This window comes from Cucurbita moschata, unplaced genomic scaffold (assembly GCF_002738365.1).
Source record: "Cucurbita moschata cultivar Rifu unplaced genomic scaffold, Cmos_1.0 Cmo_Scf00009, whole genome shotgun sequence".
Classification (NCBI taxonomy): domain Eukaryota; kingdom Viridiplantae; phylum Streptophyta; class Magnoliopsida; order Cucurbitales; family Cucurbitaceae; genus Cucurbita; species Cucurbita moschata.
Window position 1 is genome coordinate 290122 of NW_019268525.1, and position 18191 is coordinate 308312.

At 37.0% G+C, this 18191-nt stretch overlaps 4 protein-coding genes across 5 annotated transcripts; 2 read left to right on the forward strand and 2 right to left on the reverse strand.

Annotated features, from left to right (window-relative positions):
• Window positions 1-7660: 7660 nt before the first annotated feature.
• LOC111447636 (chaperone protein DnaJ-like) lies at window positions 7661-9137 on the reverse strand. Of its 2 annotated transcripts, none has more exons than XM_023086900.1 (5): window positions 8844-9137; window positions 8374-8461; window positions 8195-8268; window positions 8034-8093; window positions 7661-7937 (listed from the first exon to the last, which is right to left on the reverse strand). In XM_023086900.1, the coding sequence occupies exons 1-5, from the start codon at window positions 8943-8945 to the stop codon at window positions 7773-7775; spliced, it is 489 nt and encodes a 162-aa protein (XP_022942668.1). In that variant the 5' UTR covers window positions 8946-9137; the 3' UTR covers window positions 7661-7772. The 2 variants fall into 2 exon arrangements, with proteins under 2 accessions (XP_022942668.1, XP_022942667.1); XM_023086899.1 differs by having other exon boundaries at window positions 8192-8268.
• Window positions 9138-9409: 272 nt separating this feature from the next.
• On the forward strand, window positions 9410-11401 carry LOC111447606. Its single transcript, XM_023086856.1, has 2 exons — window positions 9410-10732; window positions 10869-11401. The coding sequence occupies exon 1, from the start codon at window positions 9497-9499 to the stop codon at window positions 10589-10591; it is 1095 nt and encodes a 364-aa protein (XP_022942624.1). The 5' UTR covers window positions 9410-9496; the 3' UTR covers window positions 10592-10732; window positions 10869-11401.
• Window positions 10776-14464, reverse strand: LOC111447605 (protein WVD2-like 7). Its single transcript, XM_023086855.1, is given in 11 exon segments — window positions 10776-11095; window positions 11097-11152; window positions 11155-11235; window positions 11238-11328; window positions 11916-12117; window positions 12189-12272; window positions 12378-12421; window positions 12538-12747; window positions 12925-13578; window positions 14019-14088; window positions 14200-14464. Coding segments are annotated over 10 exon segments (1707 nt in total). The 5' UTR covers window positions 14061-14088; window positions 14200-14464; the 3' UTR covers window positions 10776-10852.
• Window positions 14465-16381: 1917 nt separating this feature from the next.
• On the forward strand, window positions 16382-18132 carry LOC111448044 (protein C2-DOMAIN ABA-RELATED 10-like). Its single transcript, XM_023087493.1, has 3 exons — window positions 16382-16630; window positions 17322-17417; window positions 17526-18132. Exons 1-3 carry the CDS (start codon window positions 16514-16516, stop codon window positions 17832-17834), a joined length of 522 nt encoding a protein of 173 aa, XP_022943261.1. The 5' UTR covers window positions 16382-16513; the 3' UTR covers window positions 17835-18132.
• The last annotated feature ends 59 nt before the right edge of the window (window positions 18133-18191 follow it).

Sequence of the window (18191 nt, forward strand, 5' to 3'; positions counted from 1 at the left end):
TTTTTTTTTTTTTTTTTTGTTCTTTTTGGGGCCATGCCCACTTTAAGCGCGTGTGTTGCCTGCGAGTTTGACAACGCTGGAACGTGGATTGGGGCAAAGGTTAACCGGTCAAATTTTACACCCAACCAAACTATGGCTGTTGCCTTCAACTTTTAGAATGCTACAATTTTTATGTGGGTTTTCAAAATACTTATTTTAGTTTTTTCAAAATATATTTTATTTTAATATTTAAGCTTTAAAAATATTTATTTTAATTTTGAATTTTAAAATTTTAATCATTATTTTTGTTATTAATTTTTAAAGAAAATTATAATAAAATTTATTAAATTGAGTATACATTAATGACTTAAAATATATTTTTTTTACTAAGAAATGGAATATTCAAATCTTTCTACTCCTCCGTTGAAGTAAAAAAAATTAAAATTGTTGAACATATGGATTTGTTTTGGACTCGTAAATAGTATTAAAATACACTTTTTTTTAATATTCGAAAATCAAAATAGTTTTTTTTTTTCTGTTCATAAATTAAATATGCATTTGAGAGCTTACGAGAGACAAAAAAAAATTGAGAATTAAACTTTAATGTATTTATTTTAAAATTAAATATTATTTTCTGTATGAAGTATTGAATATCCTATTTTGATTATTAAAAAAAACAAAAAAATGATATGTACGCTAGTTTGTAAATCAAAATAGGATCTAAATTAAAAAATAAATATATTAAATTTATGATATTTTATTCTCTCTATTTGAATAATAACCAACATCATTATCATCGAATGAAGAAAAAATAGCTTTCCTTTTTATTAAAAAAAAATTAGGTCATATTATTTAAAATTATACTTGTTTTTTCAAAGCTTTTGATTTTTTTTCTTAAAAAACACATTTGAACTCTAAATTAAATTAAAAAATTTTAAAAATAAAATAAAAACTTTAAAACTAATTATTTTCAAATTTTAACTTTTTAAAAATTAGATAATAATAATATAAGGAACAATAGAAAGAAAATAGTGTTTATAAATTTAATTTCACCAAATTGCTACCATTTAAACCTATATTTTTTAATAAGCGTTTCAAATTTACTTTTTTATTTTTATTTTTATTATTATTAAAAGAAATATTTTAAAAAAAATGCATTGGAGATTAAATTTTGTACAATTATATGGAAAATGAAATAAAAAATAAAAATTGGAACGATATCCATAAGGTGGAGAGGAGAATCACCAAAATAATCATAAAAAGAAATTCGAAAATAAAAGGACTCCGTCTTAAAAGGAAATGAGATGGAGACCAAAAGAGAAGAAGCTAGAGCGAAAGCAAAAGCAAAAGCAATGGCGACAGGGATAGCTTCGTTTGGTGATACAACAGCGTCTTAAGAGAGCGACGTGCCTGCTGACAAGATTCACCGAAAGATAAGCCCCTTCCTCAAATATTATTCATTTACAATCCATTCATCCTGTCCTTCCTTCAATTCTGTTTTCCTCTTGCCTTTCGGCAGCAAATCGATTCATTAGTTTGAAATAACATCATCTGGATTGATTTGTAATTGCGTTTTTTCAAGGTAGATGACTAGACAAAGCGAATGGTCCAAAATGCACACCAAGTGTTTGTGAAAATGTTTGCGTCATTTTTGATACACCAATGGCATCGGTCGGGCGGGTGGGTGAAAAGAAACGTACTGCCTGCGCCGCCCATGGGCGGATTAGTCATCATGCCTGACTCAGCTCCACGTGAATGGTATGGTATGGTATCCTCTTTTTTCTTCTTTGAATCGCTGCTTTTTGTTGGGAAATTCGTATTTAAACCTCTGCATGTTTTAGTTTTCTATTGCGATTATTTGTCAAGATAGGGCTACTTTGGTCCCACATATTTGATTATTTTTTTTTATGTTAGATTCCTCTCATATGTCATTTATATGTATAATTGTAGATGTGGTAGCTAAAGTCAATATATGATTTGGATAATGTTGGTCTGGAAGATGAGGATGGGAACCACTTAGGACCCTTCCCATACCTCATATCGCGACCCTCTCTTTTAGACTTTTGTGGCTTAATTAATGTGTTTCCTATGTATTTTGCAAATTTCTAAACCCATAAATGTTTTCTTCTTGTGATTTTGACCCATTAAAAGTGTCTTTCTTGTATTCTGATTAATTGTACGCTTAATAAATAATATTGGAGATTTGGAAGAGTAAAAAGTACCTCCTTTTCAAAATTTTCGTGATGTTCTGCTATGTAGTCAAATCTGATTTTGGAAATTCCAAAAAGCTTATTTTCTTTTTGAAAATGTCTTAATAATCGTTTTAAAGTGCTTCTTTAAACTACTAATCTTAAAATCATCTCAAATCCTATTTTAAAAAAGAGAGAGAAAAAAAGAAATCGCAAACTCTATATGGATATATTTGGCAATGTTTTTATTTTTGGAAATAGGTAGTTTTTAGTAAATACTTATTTAGTAAACATTTACTCAAATGTTTAGTTATATACTTCCAAGAATGTTTTTAAGTGCTTCTCAATTCCAGGACGTGGGTTAAAAGCAGTTTATGAGGGTTTTCTGATTTTTCTAAAAGTAATTTTATGTTATGTTAATTTCAAATATGGTAGAAGAGATGTTATGTATTAATTTTTGGGATTGAGGTTTGGATGATTCCCTAAGAAAAGAAGAAAGATAAAATATTATCGCCCCTCCACTTTAAAGCAAAATTAGCATCTAAACCAAAAATTCAAGTGCTTTTTGATTAATTATCGTCGAGGAAAGGCATCTTCCAAAATTGTCAAATAAAGTTAGGGAGTGTGTTGTGGTTTGATCGTAATGATACCTTTTTGGAAAAAGGAGAATCGCCATCAAATTCATGTAAAATTCTGGGGAATGGTCGGCTAGAAAACCCCAAATGACATGACTTGGCACAATCCCCACTGGCCATAGTTTCTAATTTTTTTATTTTTTTTTTAATTAGTGGTGCCTTTCTGTAAACCAATTTCAAGGATATAGCTTTGTTTTGGCCCAGCCTAAACTTTTGGTTTTCCTGATCTCATCACTGTGGTTAGGAAAAAAGTTGCTTTCATTATTGATGAAGAGAAGCTTCAATTTCAAGTGGGAATAACATAGACCTTCAAATCATTATGGATTTTTCTTTTGTGTTTTTGTGTGATCAGGTATCTCAACTATGAACCACACGCCTAGCTCGTGACAAAACTCCCCCTCCCCCTCCCCCTCTGTCTCAAGTCTGTTGGATTTGAGGTATGAGCTCCTAGCATTAGCAGCGTAAGCTTTTATCCGGGCCTAGTTTAGACCAGTCTTGTTCTCAAACCAAATACCAATACAATATTTCCATTTTATTCAATGTGTAAATTCATGTTGATGCTCATTCACGAGCATAACTTTTATATTTGTAGAAAAAAATGATAGGGTATTTTAGAAAGCTTTGCCTTGGGCTTAGGGAATAAGAATGGAAAACAGGGACGAGTGATTCTATTTGTAACGGTTCAAGCCCACCGCTACTAGATATTTTCATTTTTTAACTTTTTTTTTTTTCTTGGGCTTTCCCTCAAAGTTTTTGAAACAAGTTTACCAGGGAGAGATTTTTACCCCCTTAGAAAGAACCTCTAATTGATCCTATTTGTAACTGCCCAAGTCCACTATTATCCTTGTAAACAATGTTTCGTTCTCCTCCCAACCGATGTGAGATCACATAGAACCCCTCATTGATCCTACGTGGAAGAATTGAAGAATGACACGTGGGGGGCATGAGTGAATATAAAGGGTCAAAATTAGTGAGGGAAGCGTGAGGGTCGTGTCTCAACCTTGAATAGTTTGAGTAGAACAAGAAAACAAGGTGAAGGTGAGGGTGAGCATTAAAAGTGAATAAAAGGCAATGAGGAAGCATCGATGTGACGAGGGTTGTAAAAGGCAAGCAGTTTGGGTTTGCAGGAATAGAAGATAGGGATGATTCAAAGATCGAATTCAACTCTCTTTTCTTATTTAATGTTTGTTTGGATTGAAAGGATGGAGGGAGTGAGTGAGGAGCAATAAAGTGGGTGTAAACCAATGGGAAAGGCATTTCACCTGCTCCCTGCAACAAAGAGAGACAGAGAAACGTATGTTAAAAGAAGACTTTTACAGCCACCATGTTTTGGACATTTCGTAGGTTTCTCTACTAACCTCCTACCACCTCTGAAATCCAAGGGAATAACATCCAAACCTCTCTCAACCTTTGTTCCTTAGCTATTGGGGAAATTGATAAATACTTTTATATTATCCTTTACAATTTGACACGTCATAAAGCTACTCTTTCTGATGTGGCTAACAACGAAGGGAGGTGATGCATAATTTGTCCGTATCTTTCCCTTTGCCCTTCCTAACTTTTCACTCTTTTCCATTCAAACATAAGTTTAATTATAGCTTACCAGATTTGAGATTTTATATTTATGCTCACAGGTCTTTAAACTTTTAATTTTTTTTTTTTTACTTTTACTTTTATTTTTAAAATGTTTTTATTTTGTGTCAAATGATCTCGAGCCTCTTTTAAAATTAATAGATCTATAAGATAAATTTTACAATTTTATGTTTAAGGAGATAACGAGGTTTCAATTTTGTATGCAATTCCATGAATTTGAAAAAGTATCAAACGGGTCGTAGACCTATTAGATACTAAATTAAAAATTTTAAAACGTATTGAGGCCTATTATACATAATAGAATTATTTTTTATATGTATAGTGACTTGTTATTCTCAAATCTAAAAATGTAAAAAACTGAACTTATAATTGAATGAAGTTTTGTCCTTAGACTATTTAAGCATTTTGTTTAAGGGGTGCTTGTGCTTAATTTTTCATAAACCTTTTCCAAAAAGCAAAACTCCTTCAAAATTAGTAAAATATCAATTTATAGCCTAAATTGTATCAGGCTGAAAACTACGCACAAACTTTTATATATCAATTAAACTCTTCATAATTTTATAAAATATGTTGTTTTGATTTAAGTATTGATTTTATTTAAACATGTGAAGTTCTGTAGCTCAGTTGGTTAAACCGTTGGTCTTATGAGCTGAAGGTTGCGGGTTCGAACCCTGCTAGAACCACTCATGTTCTTAAGAAAGAAAAGGAAGAAAAAGGTTGAAGCAGCATATAATTGTTAAAAGCTGAAACAAGCTCCAATAATTGAGTGCCTTCAACACTAAACACTACCAAACTACGTGGGGATTTAGATTTCAAATGGTTTTTATCCCTAGTCCGTATAGGTCGTCATATCCCCACTTTCATTAGGCTTCTGCTCAAAACTTGTCCTCTCCTTGCAGTAAACAAAAAGGAGATGGAATCATATTGGATGATAAAGGCAGTCAGTGAAAATAAAGAGACCTCTCTACCCACTTGTGTGGCTCTGGTTTTCTTAAGTTTTCCATGAAATTCCCACTGTCGTTCTACAAAAGTTCTCTTCTTTGCTTCAGCTTTTATAAATAGAAATTTATTTTAACTCCGACATTGTTTCTGTGTTGCATGGTGAAGATTTTAGCATAACTAGCAGAGACCAACTGTTTGGATAACTACATCAGAGGACTCTATGATTTGATATTGATGAACCATCCAGTAACAACGTCAACCTCTTGATCGTATTTTGATACAGATGCAGGCATTGCAGTTATTTTACAGGACATCACGTGTTGATTACATGATAAAGGGACATCCTTTCTTCAGTTCCCAAAAGTTGTTATTACTTCTAACCAACTTCTTCTTGGGTTTCTTATACTTGTTTTGAAACAAACATTTCGTTACACAAAGGTAATCACTAATCAACGTGCATTCAATTTCCCAGAGATGTCTACACCAGTTGAAACAACTCAAGTTCATCGCTAGCAGATATTGTCTCTTTTAGCCTATATTGCATCCTATATTGCATCAAATTTACAGTTTTAAAATGTGTCTCTTTCCCTTCTCCAACAGATGAGAGATCTTATATACGCCCCTTATAAGTGATGACTCCATATGTAGGGTCTCAAATCCACCCCTCTCAAACGCTCTATGTCCTCGCTGGCATACCACCTCCGGTAAGCTCCAATACCATTTGTAACAACTGAAGCCCATTACTTATTAAAGTCGGATCTCACATCAGGTATCGCCATCAACCGAAATGACTTATTTCACTATTTAAAAAAGAAACCATGAAAATTGTAAGAGCCAGAAAATACGAATTACCATAGAATGTGTGCCGATTCTCAGATGTATGGTGGGTGCACATGAATTCGGGAAAGTCCTTGAGACACATCATAACAACAAATTTAGACTCATTTGAACAGGTAGTGATAAGCACGTAATATGTGGGTGGCTACTATGTTATTACAAAGTAGTAGATTATTATCTCATTGGACCACCAGAGGATGAAAGCTAGAAACTGAAGAGAAATTGAGAGCCAAGGGGAACTCAAAAGAGAGCTGAGAGTGAGGGAGATTGAGGAAGGGGGAGTACTCATGATCGGTGAGTGTTGAACTGTGGGGAACTCAAAAGAGAGCTGAGAGTGAGGGAGATTGAGGAAGGGGGAGTACTCATGATCGGTGAGTGTTGAACTGTGGGGAACTCAAAAGAGAGCTGAGAGTGAGGGAGATTGAGGAAGGGGGAGTACTCATGATCGGTGAGTGTTGAACTGTGGGGAACTCAAAAGAGAGCTGAGAGTGAGGGAGATTGAGGAAGGGGGAGTACTCATGATCGGTGAGTGTTGAACTGTGGGGAACTCAAAAGAGAGCTGAGAGTGAGGGAGATTGAGGAAGGGGGAGTACTCATGATCGGTGAGTGTTGAACTGTGGGGAACTCAAAAGAGAGCTGAGAGTGAGGGAGATTGAGGAAGGGGGAGTACTCATGATCGGTGAGTGTTGAACTGTGGGGAACTCAAAAGAGAGCTGAGAGTGAGGGAGATTGAGGAAGGGGGAGTACTCATGATCGGTGAGTGTTGAACTGTGGGGAACTCAAAAGAGAGCTGAGAGTGAGGGAGATTGAGGAAGGGGGAGTACTCATGATCGGTGAGTGTTGAACTGTGGGGAACTCAAAAGAGAGCTGAGAGTGAGGGAGATTGAGGAAGGGGGAGTACTCATGATCGGTGAGTGTTGAACTGTGGGGAACTCAAAAGAGAGCTGAGAGTGAGGGAGATTGAGGAAGGGGGAGTACTCATGATCGGTGAGTGTTGAACTGTGGGGAACTCAAAAGAGAGCTGAGAGTGAGGGAGATTGAGGAAGGGGGAGTACTCATGATCGGTGAGTGTTGAACTGTGGGGAACTCAAAAGAGAGCTGAGAGTGAGGGAGATTGAGGAAGGGGGAGTACTCATGATCGGTGAGTGTTGAACTGTGGGGAACTCAAAAGAGAGCTGAGAGTGAGGGAGATTGAGGAAGGGGGAGTACTCATGATCGGTGAGTGTTGAACTGTGGGGAACTCAAAAGAGAGCTGAGAGTGAGGGAGATTGAGGAAGGGGGAGTACTCATGATCGGTGAGTGTTGAACTGTGATAAAATAAGAAGGAAGAAGAGATAAACGAAGTTACTTCCCCTTTTGGTTCTTTCTCTGCATAAAAAATTGAAATGTATATATATATAAAGAGAGATTGGATTGGATTGATATAATATAGTATAAAATTATATATGTGAAAAAAAAAGAAAAAAAAAACAAGAGGAATCTAAATACTTGGAAGTTGAAATTTTTCTGCATTGATCTGAACTCGTGGAAATTTACACCAAAATTGTTGGGATCCTCGAAAAATTACAAAACTACTCTTACTAGCTACATGTTCACATCAGTTCCACACATGTACATCGGAGCCTTGGTAGATGTGTAATTCCTTGGGCCCTTCAGTAATTTCACACTCAGAAGTTCCGTAAGAAGGCCAACAATTGAAATCGAAGCCTTTCGCCATTTCCATCAACATCCCCTGCAACTCCTCCAAGCTATAGCTTTTTTCCTGTTCTCAACAATGGCGGATTCCGTTTAGGAAAACCTCGAAATTACGAGAACTAACAACGGCGCAGTATTGTATAAGGGCACTTTGTTATTTTACCTCTCTCTTCTTGTCTTCCGCTATTAGCGACCACAGTTCTTGCATGAAATCGCACATTCCCTGGAGAAGACAACAATGGAGGAATTGTCAGATAAGAGTGCCACTTTTTGAAGGCAGAAGAGAAGGCTGATAAGTTCTACTAAGGTTTTACTAACTACCACCTCGTCGTTTTCGTCATCATCAAAATCTTGAATTCCGGCGTCGTATCGCGTTCTCTTTCTCTCATCCGATAGAACTGATCCAACAAGATAAAACACAATCAGATCACGTTTTTCTGGATAGTTCTGAACAACACATACGGACGAATTAGTTTCGGAGGAACTAGGGCTTTTTAACACACCTGAATAGGCTTCTTGGATTTGTTGGAATTTCCGTTTGGCTGTACCTAACGGCAAAGGATTTTTCACACATCTATCGGGATGCCATTTCTGAAACCACAAGCATATACAACACTCGATCAATGAATTTTCAGCCACAAATAACGAAATTACAAGGAAGAATTCGAAAATTCGAGAAAGAGCCAACAAACAGAGCCAGAAAATCGATTTTCGTTTTCTTTCTTCCGTTGAATTGCATTTGTCAGCATAATTATCTTGAAGGATCCAAAATTCAGCAACAACGATTTTTTTTTTCAGATTCGAGACAGAGTAACTAACAATGCCAGAAAAATCCAAGGCTCACCAATCTTATTCCTCGGATTGAATTGCATTCTCCAGTACAATCACAACTCTAAAGAACCCACAAATTCAGATTGTTCCACTAATAATGTCGTTCATATAATAGACAAAATCGAGAGAGAGAAGGAAATACCATGGCGAGCTTGCGATAAGCTCTGCGAATTTCATCAACGGAACAACCAGAACTGACGCCGAGAATGCTGTAATACGAAGTCGAGCCACAATCAGCCTCCATCTCCTCTGATTGTTATGACAGAGAGTATCAAGAAACTCCGAGCGCTCAACAATGGAGAAATCTGTCGTCCGAAATTCACAGCGTAGAAGGCAGAATGGGAAGTGATTTTTATATGTGGGAGGGAGGCTTTGGGATGGGAAAGTCCAGAAGATTCTAAAGAGAAAAATATCTGTGAACCAAAAGGAGAGGAGGTGTTCCAGAAATTTCTAATGGAGAAGGAGAACAATGACGTGGCCGTTTGCTTTTCCCAGTTTTGGATATTTTGGGGTGACATGTCGCTCCATGGTAGATTATTAATTTTTTATTACCAAATAAAAAGCTTTGTGGGGACCACTCGACAATAAGAAATTATTCACCAAGTCCTGTGGTTGGTCTCATTTATATCGAGTATTATTGTGCAGCTGACGTGGAACAATTGATGCCAAAATTATTTTAATTGTGAAATAAAATTATTTTAATTTAGCCAAAAAAAGAAAAGAAAAAAAAACTGCTAGCTTGAAGCGACACAACGCAAACCCTCCCAATAAAATTAAATTCTCTCAATTACTCCCATGGCGCCGATTAAACCCTCTGCAATTTTCTTCTTCTTCTTCTTCTTCTTTCAATTGTTTCTCTCGCTAACCCTAGCTCGAAAGCCCCATCAAATCGATTTCCGATCCCCAAATCTCTATCCGGAGGGCCTCGTATGGGACTCATCAGCGCAACATTTCATCGTCGGCTCACTCCACCACCGTACTCTCGTCTCCGTCTCCGACGCTGGCGTCGCTGAAAACTTAATCCACGATCCCGACCTACCCGAAAATGTCTCGATCTTAGGCCTCGCGATCGATTCCATCAACAACCGCCTCCTCGCCGCAGTACACGCCGCCGCTCCCCTCCCGGAGTTCAACGCTCTCGCCGCCTACGACCTCCGATCCCGCCGCCGCATCTCCCTCACATCTCTCCCCTCCTCCAACTCCAATCGCCGCCCCGTCGCGAACGGCATTGCAGTTGACTTCAAGGGAAACGCTTTCGTCACAAACTCCGCCGAAAACTTCATCTGGAAGGTCGACAAACACGGATCAGCCTCGATCTTCTCAAAATCAGCGAGTTACAGTTCCCATCCAATAACCGCTAATGAAGTCTACTCCTCGTCGGGGTTAAACGGCGCCGTTTACGTCAGCAAAGGATACCTTCTGGTGGTGCAATCGAACACCGGAAAGATGTACAAAGTCGACGCTGACGACGGGACGGCGAGGCTGGTACTACTGAACGAAGATCTGAAGGGGGCGGACGGGATAGCGATGAGGAGAGACGGCGTGGTTTTGGTGGTGAGTTACAGAAAGCTGTGGTTCCTTAAGAGTCAGGACAGTTGGGGGGAGGGGGTGGTTTATGACGGAATTGACCTCGATGAAGAGAAGTTTGCTACTGCGGTGGCTGTGGGAGGTGAGGGGAGAGTGTATGTGTTGAATGGGTATGTGAAGGAGGGGCTAAATGGTAATTTGGGAAGGGAGAGATTTGGGATTGAGGAAATGAGGTCTACAAAAGAGAGTGAAGAAGAGAGGGTTTGGATATATGTGTTGGTTGGGTTCGGTTTGGTTTATTTCTTGTTTTGGAGATTTCAGATGAAACAGCTCATTGGGAATATGGATAAGAAGACTTCTTGACCATTCCCTTTCTTCTTAGCTTTTCATTGTTCTCTAATCATCAATAACACTCTTCATTTTTGGAAGCTCCAGGTTGAGTAGGTCCTGGATTCTCGAATTCAGAATATGCCCTCCGAATTCATTCTCGACGGATCCGCCATGGTAATCGAATAGATACTTTAACATAACATACATCTATGAAGTCTTTCAAAACAGATAAAGAAATTTAGTCACGATTTAGTGTTTTTGTTTATTCCTGCCCAACCTTAGCATACATGACTTCTAAATTACAATGCAGCATAACAGCAATGGTGATAAATAGTTATGGCAATTACAGAACCTGGACAATGCATTCAGATCATTCCTACTACCTGTGAAGTGAGTACAACACCGACCCATCCCCAAGCCAGCAACACCTTTAATGTCCCTTCTCCACATCAAATTCATGCTTCTCCCGGCCCCAACTTTCTGCTTCCCATCAACTCAGGATTTCTGCACATTGAGTTCTTTCTCTTTTGCTACATCATTTTTTCCTCTTGTTTTCAGTTTCTGAAACAGCTTTTGAGAGACACTCTTGGTTGACGAAGAATTATCACTTGCTTCAACATGCACAGCTGAACGGCAGCTCATGTTCTTTGAAGTGTTTGGTGCTTCACTTGTGGAGACTTGATGTCTCTTCCTAACTTTGGACGCGAGGATGACGCCCCGGCAGTGGACTTCGTTAGAGTGTTTCTTACTTTGGTGCCACTTAACACAGCCTGAGATGTACCATGAACCAAAACGAAGTAAATTCTATTGCTCAAGATATTTGAGAGACTAATTTCCTTTTCAGTTATTTTCCTCAATTTTTAAAGATAGACAGGTGTTCCTTACAGGCTTCTAAAGCAACGTATAGCATGAACTTCAAGAAATTTTTAGCAAATTCGACTCTACTCCTAACTACACTGAGAAGAATAGATGGTACGATCTCTGTGAAGGCTGTTTCCATATACTGCATGCACCGTGCCAGAAACAAATTATACGGTTTCTCAACTTAACGCAACGAAGTTGACTGTATCTGCCAATGAAACTTGGAAAGACTTGTACAACTACTGAAGAAAGCTGCAAATTTTAGTTAATCTATAATGACAGGACACGGATAGCTATTCAATTTTTCCTTTATAAAATTCAGAAATGACGAAGAGAATATTGGCTCTATAAGTTGCACTGAATTCATAGGTCACTTCAAGTGCTCACAATTATATTTATTTTGGAGTTTATTGTTAGTTAAAGATTGGAGCTAAAAAATGTATACAGCAGAAAAAGAAATTAAACTGCTCAATCAGGGAAAACAGTTCTCAGTTACCTTCTTCCCATCTGACTCTGGTCGAACTGCACCATAAGAAGAGGGCACTGGTTTTGATCTGATGTCAAGGTTCTTCTGTAATTTATTAATTTCAGAATTTGCCTTGCCCCGAGACAACAGCGCCTTGTCAGTGCTTCTAAAATTGGAAGCTGAACCCCTTTTCCCTGTATCTTGCATGGCTGAGTTGACAGTCCGATTTTGCCTACGCCCATATAAAGTTAAAAATACGTGAGAATTTTGACGTCAATATAATAGCTAAAAGGAAGAGAATACCTGGTGGTTGTCTTTAGGTATGATCTAGATTCAAGCTTTGATGGAGAAGAATATGATACTCCAGAAGTTTGTATCTTCTCACCACTACATCAAAAGGATATTCTTCTCATGGGCTCAACTCTCATCAAACAAGCTAACTTTTTTTTATTAAAAAAATAGAAAAAAAAAAACAAGAACTCGAATATATACCTTCTACTCTCGAGAACGAGCCTTCCCTTGGGAACTTTAGAATCCTAGAAAATTTTAAATTAAGAACAATCAGGTTGGCTCTAGTAAATTGAGACTTCGGTAAATTCAAGAAATATTTGTTTCAGAAGTTAGAGTTACATTATGAAAAGCCATAGATTACCTCAACTTTGGGGGTTCTACGGACAGCATGTGTACGTAGAGTGGTAGTTTTTGATGAATGCGCATTTGTGCAAGTTGTATGTGATGTCTCTCCTTTGCTTTTATTGGACACTTTTTCAGGTGTATTGATTGCACCACCAGAAATATTTCTCCGACTCTGATGAATGTTGGCCAGAGATTTGGAAGCTTTTGTTTCCCTTTGAGATGTCATCTAATAGTTTTGGGGTGGGGAGCATAGGGGAAATTAATATTAAGCCAGAATTCAGATAGCAGATTAACTGCTGCTCCCCTAACTAGAAAAATGGATTTAAAAGATACCACGTGACTGAACCAGAATGTTTTTTTGACTTGAAAAAACAACAATGAAGATTAGAGAGAAGAACTGCACCTTCGGAGTGAGAGTTTGCCGACTTCCTGAGCTGCATTTGCCAGTTTTCTTCACTAGTTTGGGGACTGACTCCATGGCTTCAGATGGCGTATTCTCACTCATTCCAATATTGTTGACATCTTGCTTTATTTCAACCTCTGGATCATCACCTACAAAAGTTGAGAATTTGTTCCCCCCACTGTCATCTTGTTCATTTATTTCAGCATTGGCACCATTAAGATCACCAGACACTGAACCACCAACACTGCTGAAAGAATTTTGAAATTTAGGATTAGGAGATGAAATTCCAGGTTTTGGCATTTCTTCAATTTCTGTGACATGGTACCCATGGTTTTGTGAACTGACAGATCCATCGTCGAAAGGGTCATCATGATTTTCCTTGTTTATAATCTCATTATCCTCTCCTTGATTCACTAGCTCTAATACATCCTTGTCAAAAGTATGGGACTCTGCTGAATTCTGACCAAGCAAGCCTCCCTTCTTCTTGAAATGAGCCTCAAAGTAAGCCTTTTTCTCATTGACTGAACCCGGTTTGGAGAATTTCTCTACCTCTTCTAGGTAACGATTATGGGAGAACGATGACCTCCTTTCCCAAGATAATGATTCATTTTCAAACCTTCCAAATGATATGGAGTCTGAGATTGCAGAATCTACCTGATCAATTGACATGCAACAGGGCATTAGACAAGAATCACGCAGGCCAGAAAAAACTGGAAAAACTTTAGTATCCAACTCCCGCTGGCATACCCCAAAAATTATACAGATCATAGGCAGCTTAGAGGTCAGCTCAAAGCACAAAACGAAGTTTTTTGAACTTCACTGTCAATGCTTAATAAGCTCATAACTACAACATCAACACCTGCCTAGGAAACCTATGTTCATCACAGTTCTCTAGATAAATTCTTCGTGGCCGTTTTTTCGAGGAGAGAAAGAATAGAACGGGAGAAATCTAACGATGGCGAAAACAACAGTGCAGTCTATTTCCATAGAAGGCGTTAGTGCGCATAATAAAATTTGGGATTTAGGTTGAGAAACGAAACGCTTATTCGACATAAAGTAAGGCAATGAGAAAGGATAAAAAGCGAAAGCAGTACCTGAAAATCGAAGGTAAACGGCTGTTCGATATCTCCAGCCATGATGAGCTCAATCAATCATCAGAAACCACTAAATAAAAATAACAATAATAATAATAAAGAAATCACACGACACAAGGAGAAAGAAACAACAGAAAGCAGTACAGAAATTGGTAGATACTTGGATCACGAACAAAAATACCTTAGTAAGCCACATTCAGATTCACAGCCGTCAAACCAGAAGACGCAGAGGCTCCATAGATTGTTGAATACGGGTGTGGATTGATGAAACAGTAAGAAGGAATGAAATGAAAGTTGAGAGAGATCACTTGCAAGTAACTCTATGGAATCTGGAAGCAAGCGTGTTAAGCGCGAAAAGCACAAATCTCTGTTGCAGGGGCAGAGTTCGCTGTGGGTGGGTGTGCGTGTTCTCAAATGCCGCTTTTGATCTTTGTTCTTCAAGCCTACAAACGGAACAATATTTGAGGTTCGTTATTATTTTCATTATTTTCTTCGGATCTGAGGTTCGTTAAATATTTTTTCTTTTTCTTCCCGGAAAAAAAAGGTAAGAAGCTTAAGAATAGAAAATTGCTTTAAATTTTAATCATGTTAATTAATTAATTAATTAAGGGTTGGGCCTTAAGCGAAGAATAACATGTGCAGCTGCTTTTTGGGGTTTTATTATTATTATTATTTTACTTTCTCGTCTTGACTTGTGCTAAAACTGGATCGGCCAAAGTCCTAATTTTCCGACATTTCTACACCAACGACGTCGTTTTGATGCCCCTTGAAGCAGTGTGTTCATTTCTTTTATTATTATTCTCCAACATAAATTTTTAGTCCATACTTGTTTAGTTTTTACCATTTTAAAAGTTAGAATATCATCTCTAGAATTAGATAAAACATAAAAAAAAAATCGATTTATTTATTACTAATTTGAGATATAAATCAATATGCTTTTAGTTTAAGATTAATTCAATAATTTGAAATTATTAGTCATCCATATAACTTATTATGGTGGATGAAATGGGCCATTGGAGACTTTGGTAAAAAGTCTTATTATTATTATTATTATTACTACTACTATTATTATTATTGGGGTGTTGTAAAAGCTTTGTTGTTATGTTATGATTCGAAAAATTGTAGAGAAATGAAGGAACCATAAAGATCGAAAAGTGAACAATTTAAGGTGTATCTTATTGTACCATCACTCGAACGCGATCGTCGAAACAGAAATTTGTTGAACAATAAACCAATAAAATAAGAACAATTTAGGAAACTAATAAATGAAAGGATTAAAGAAATAAAATTATGAGAAAGCACAAATAATACTCCATTTATGGTCAAGTAAGTCAGCTCCCTATTTGTATTTCAATTAATGATATGATGTATAATAGAAAGAAACAAAAAATAATTAATAATTGCGTGGAAGAAAAATGAAACAAATCCAAGTGACAGCCCAAGTACAGCAATATTAAAGTAACACAAAATGCCAAAAATCCTTCTTTTCTTTTTCTTTCTTTTCTTTTTTTCTTTTTTTCTCTTTCGAATGCCCTTCTAATTGTGAACCCACCCATGTGACTTTACATGCCTTGGCCAACATATAATGTCCCCCGACATCTATATGTTTACATTATTTGTCGCGAAATTACCAATTTGGACTTCACTTTGTTCCCTTAATATTTCTTTTTTCCCTTCCCTCGAAGAATTCAGGAAAAATGAATTTGAACCTATGTGAAGTAAAATGAAGCCCAAGTGCTACAGTCAACGGTTTCTTCAATTAGGTCAGCCCATGGACCAACCCATTTAAATTATACTTGGATCGGCCCATTGACCGGACCGCCCAAAAATTAAATGTTTTTAAAAAGATAAAAGTATAGTTTATTTAAGAAATAATAATTATTCACAATATATATATATATATTTGCTCAACAACTATCAGACGGAAATTGGACAATTAAACCGAATAGTTATAAATTACTAAAAAGTTTCCAATTATGAAATAAAATAATATAACGTCTAAATGAGGATATATAGCGCGTAGTTGACTTATGACCAATTCAAGGGAAACGACACGGCAACCCACGACTAAAATTCATTTCTTTTCCTTGACCGACGTGTCGACCAAATTAAAATCTATCGGATTTTTTACTCAATATTATTAATTCTCTTGGAAACTAAACCAATTTGCTCCTCTGTGTATTTATTTTAACAATATTTTAAATTAAGATAATTACGAATCCTGCGGTCAAAATTGTCAAAATAAACCAAACTTCATCTTGAATATGTCTAGATTCGTACTTTTTATTATTTTTATTTTCCTTTTCTTTTTCTGAAAAAAAAAAAAAAATCAAGGAGAGGAAGAGGAAAAGGTCAAGCTTCTTCTATATGAAGATTATTTACAATTTTATAAATATTACAAATCTCTTCCTCTGTTCCGTTGTATATATTTCGGTTCTCTTCTCAAAATCTTCGACGACAAGGGGAAGTGCTGAAGGACATGCGAAGATTTTGAAATGAGTAATCGGACAGGACTTCTTCGAATTCGCCTCTTGCGAGGCATCAATCTCGCCATTCGTGATGCTCCCACCCGCAGCAGCGATCCCTACGTCGTCATCTCCACCGCTAACCAGGTTCCTTCTTCCGCTTCCGATTCATATTCACCGATCTCTCTTCCACGCATCCCGTTATAGGATATTTGTTTGTTCAAGTGTTAACGGTCCGGATTTGGATTTGGATTTGGATTCTTATTTTTTGGAACTTTCTGAGGAATATTTGTCAAAATTTTCCGGTTTTTTCTTATTTTCCCGTTCGAATTTCCTTTCAAAACTTGCGAGCTGTTCGAATTCGGATTGCGACTTTCAGATTTTAAGCTTCTGTTCGGATTTTCTGTTTCGACTTCTGATTGTAATTTCTTTCTTTTGACTTTCCTTCGAAATCTTCGTCAAATTTGTCCATTTTTAGGTTTTCGCTGTTTAGATTTTCCCTTTCTTAACTGTGCTAGTGGCTTGAATTCTGATTGCGAATATTTGTCGATTTTTTCAGTATTTAGGTTTTTTGTTCGGATTTTCCCTCTCAAATCTATCCAAACAGATCAAATTCTGATGGCGCTTTCTTCCTTGCAAAATATTCGTCGAACTTTTCCGCGTTAAAATTCTTTTTCTCGGTTTTTTCCTTTCGAAACTATGCAACCGATTCTGATTGCAGATTGCAATTTCTCCGTAACTTCCATCGGAAGATCTCGGAATATTCATGAAGTTTATTCGTTTTTTCTTTTTCATTGATCTTATGGCATGACTCTTTTGATACTAATTTTTTGTACAGAAATTCAAATCTCGAGTGGTGAAAAAAAACTGCAATCCACAATGGAACGAGGAATTCACACTCTCAATTACGGACATCAACACACCAATCAAATTAGTAAGTCAAATCACACGCTTTTAAACCGAGAAATTCAGACAATCTTCCAAACTTGTGATCAAACATTAAACAAATCACTGGCATTTGTTTCCATCACTGGATTCTCAGGCAGTGTTCGACAAAGATCGGTTCACGAAAGACGACGGAATGGGGGATGCAGAGATCGACATAAAACCGTACATAGAGTGTTTGAATATGGGATTAGAGAGTCTGCCGAAGGGTTGTGTGGTGAAAAGGGTCCAACCAAGCAGATCAAACAACCTTGCAGATGAGAGCCCTTGCGTTTGGAACGATGGTAAGATCATTCAAGACATGACTCTCAGATTACAGAATGTTGAATGTGGTGAAATCGCGATTCAGATTCAGTTGTTCAATGCTTCTGGGATTAAAGGCATGAGAACCTACTCTTTATCCTGAAAAACATCGCCTCCTCCTTCGATTTCATGTTTCCGTGTTCGTCATTGCGATGCTCTGTTCCTGCTCCGCTTTCTCATTTCACACCAATTCCAGAAATCAGATACGTTTGATTTAGTCGTGAATGTAAATTTGCATTGTGTGTGTTTCTTGTGAAATGATTTTGGTTGGCCTACAAGAAGTTTGTACCCCCCCTAGATTATTGGTTCATTTGAATGTTATTTTTTCCATTGTTATATTGCGTACGAATTTGAGGCGTGGACAAATATTAATTCTCTGTAGTAGCTACTGATTGTGTGAATTGATTCATTGTCTTGGAGAAATCATCATATTGAACTCGTTTCTTTACATATATATTAC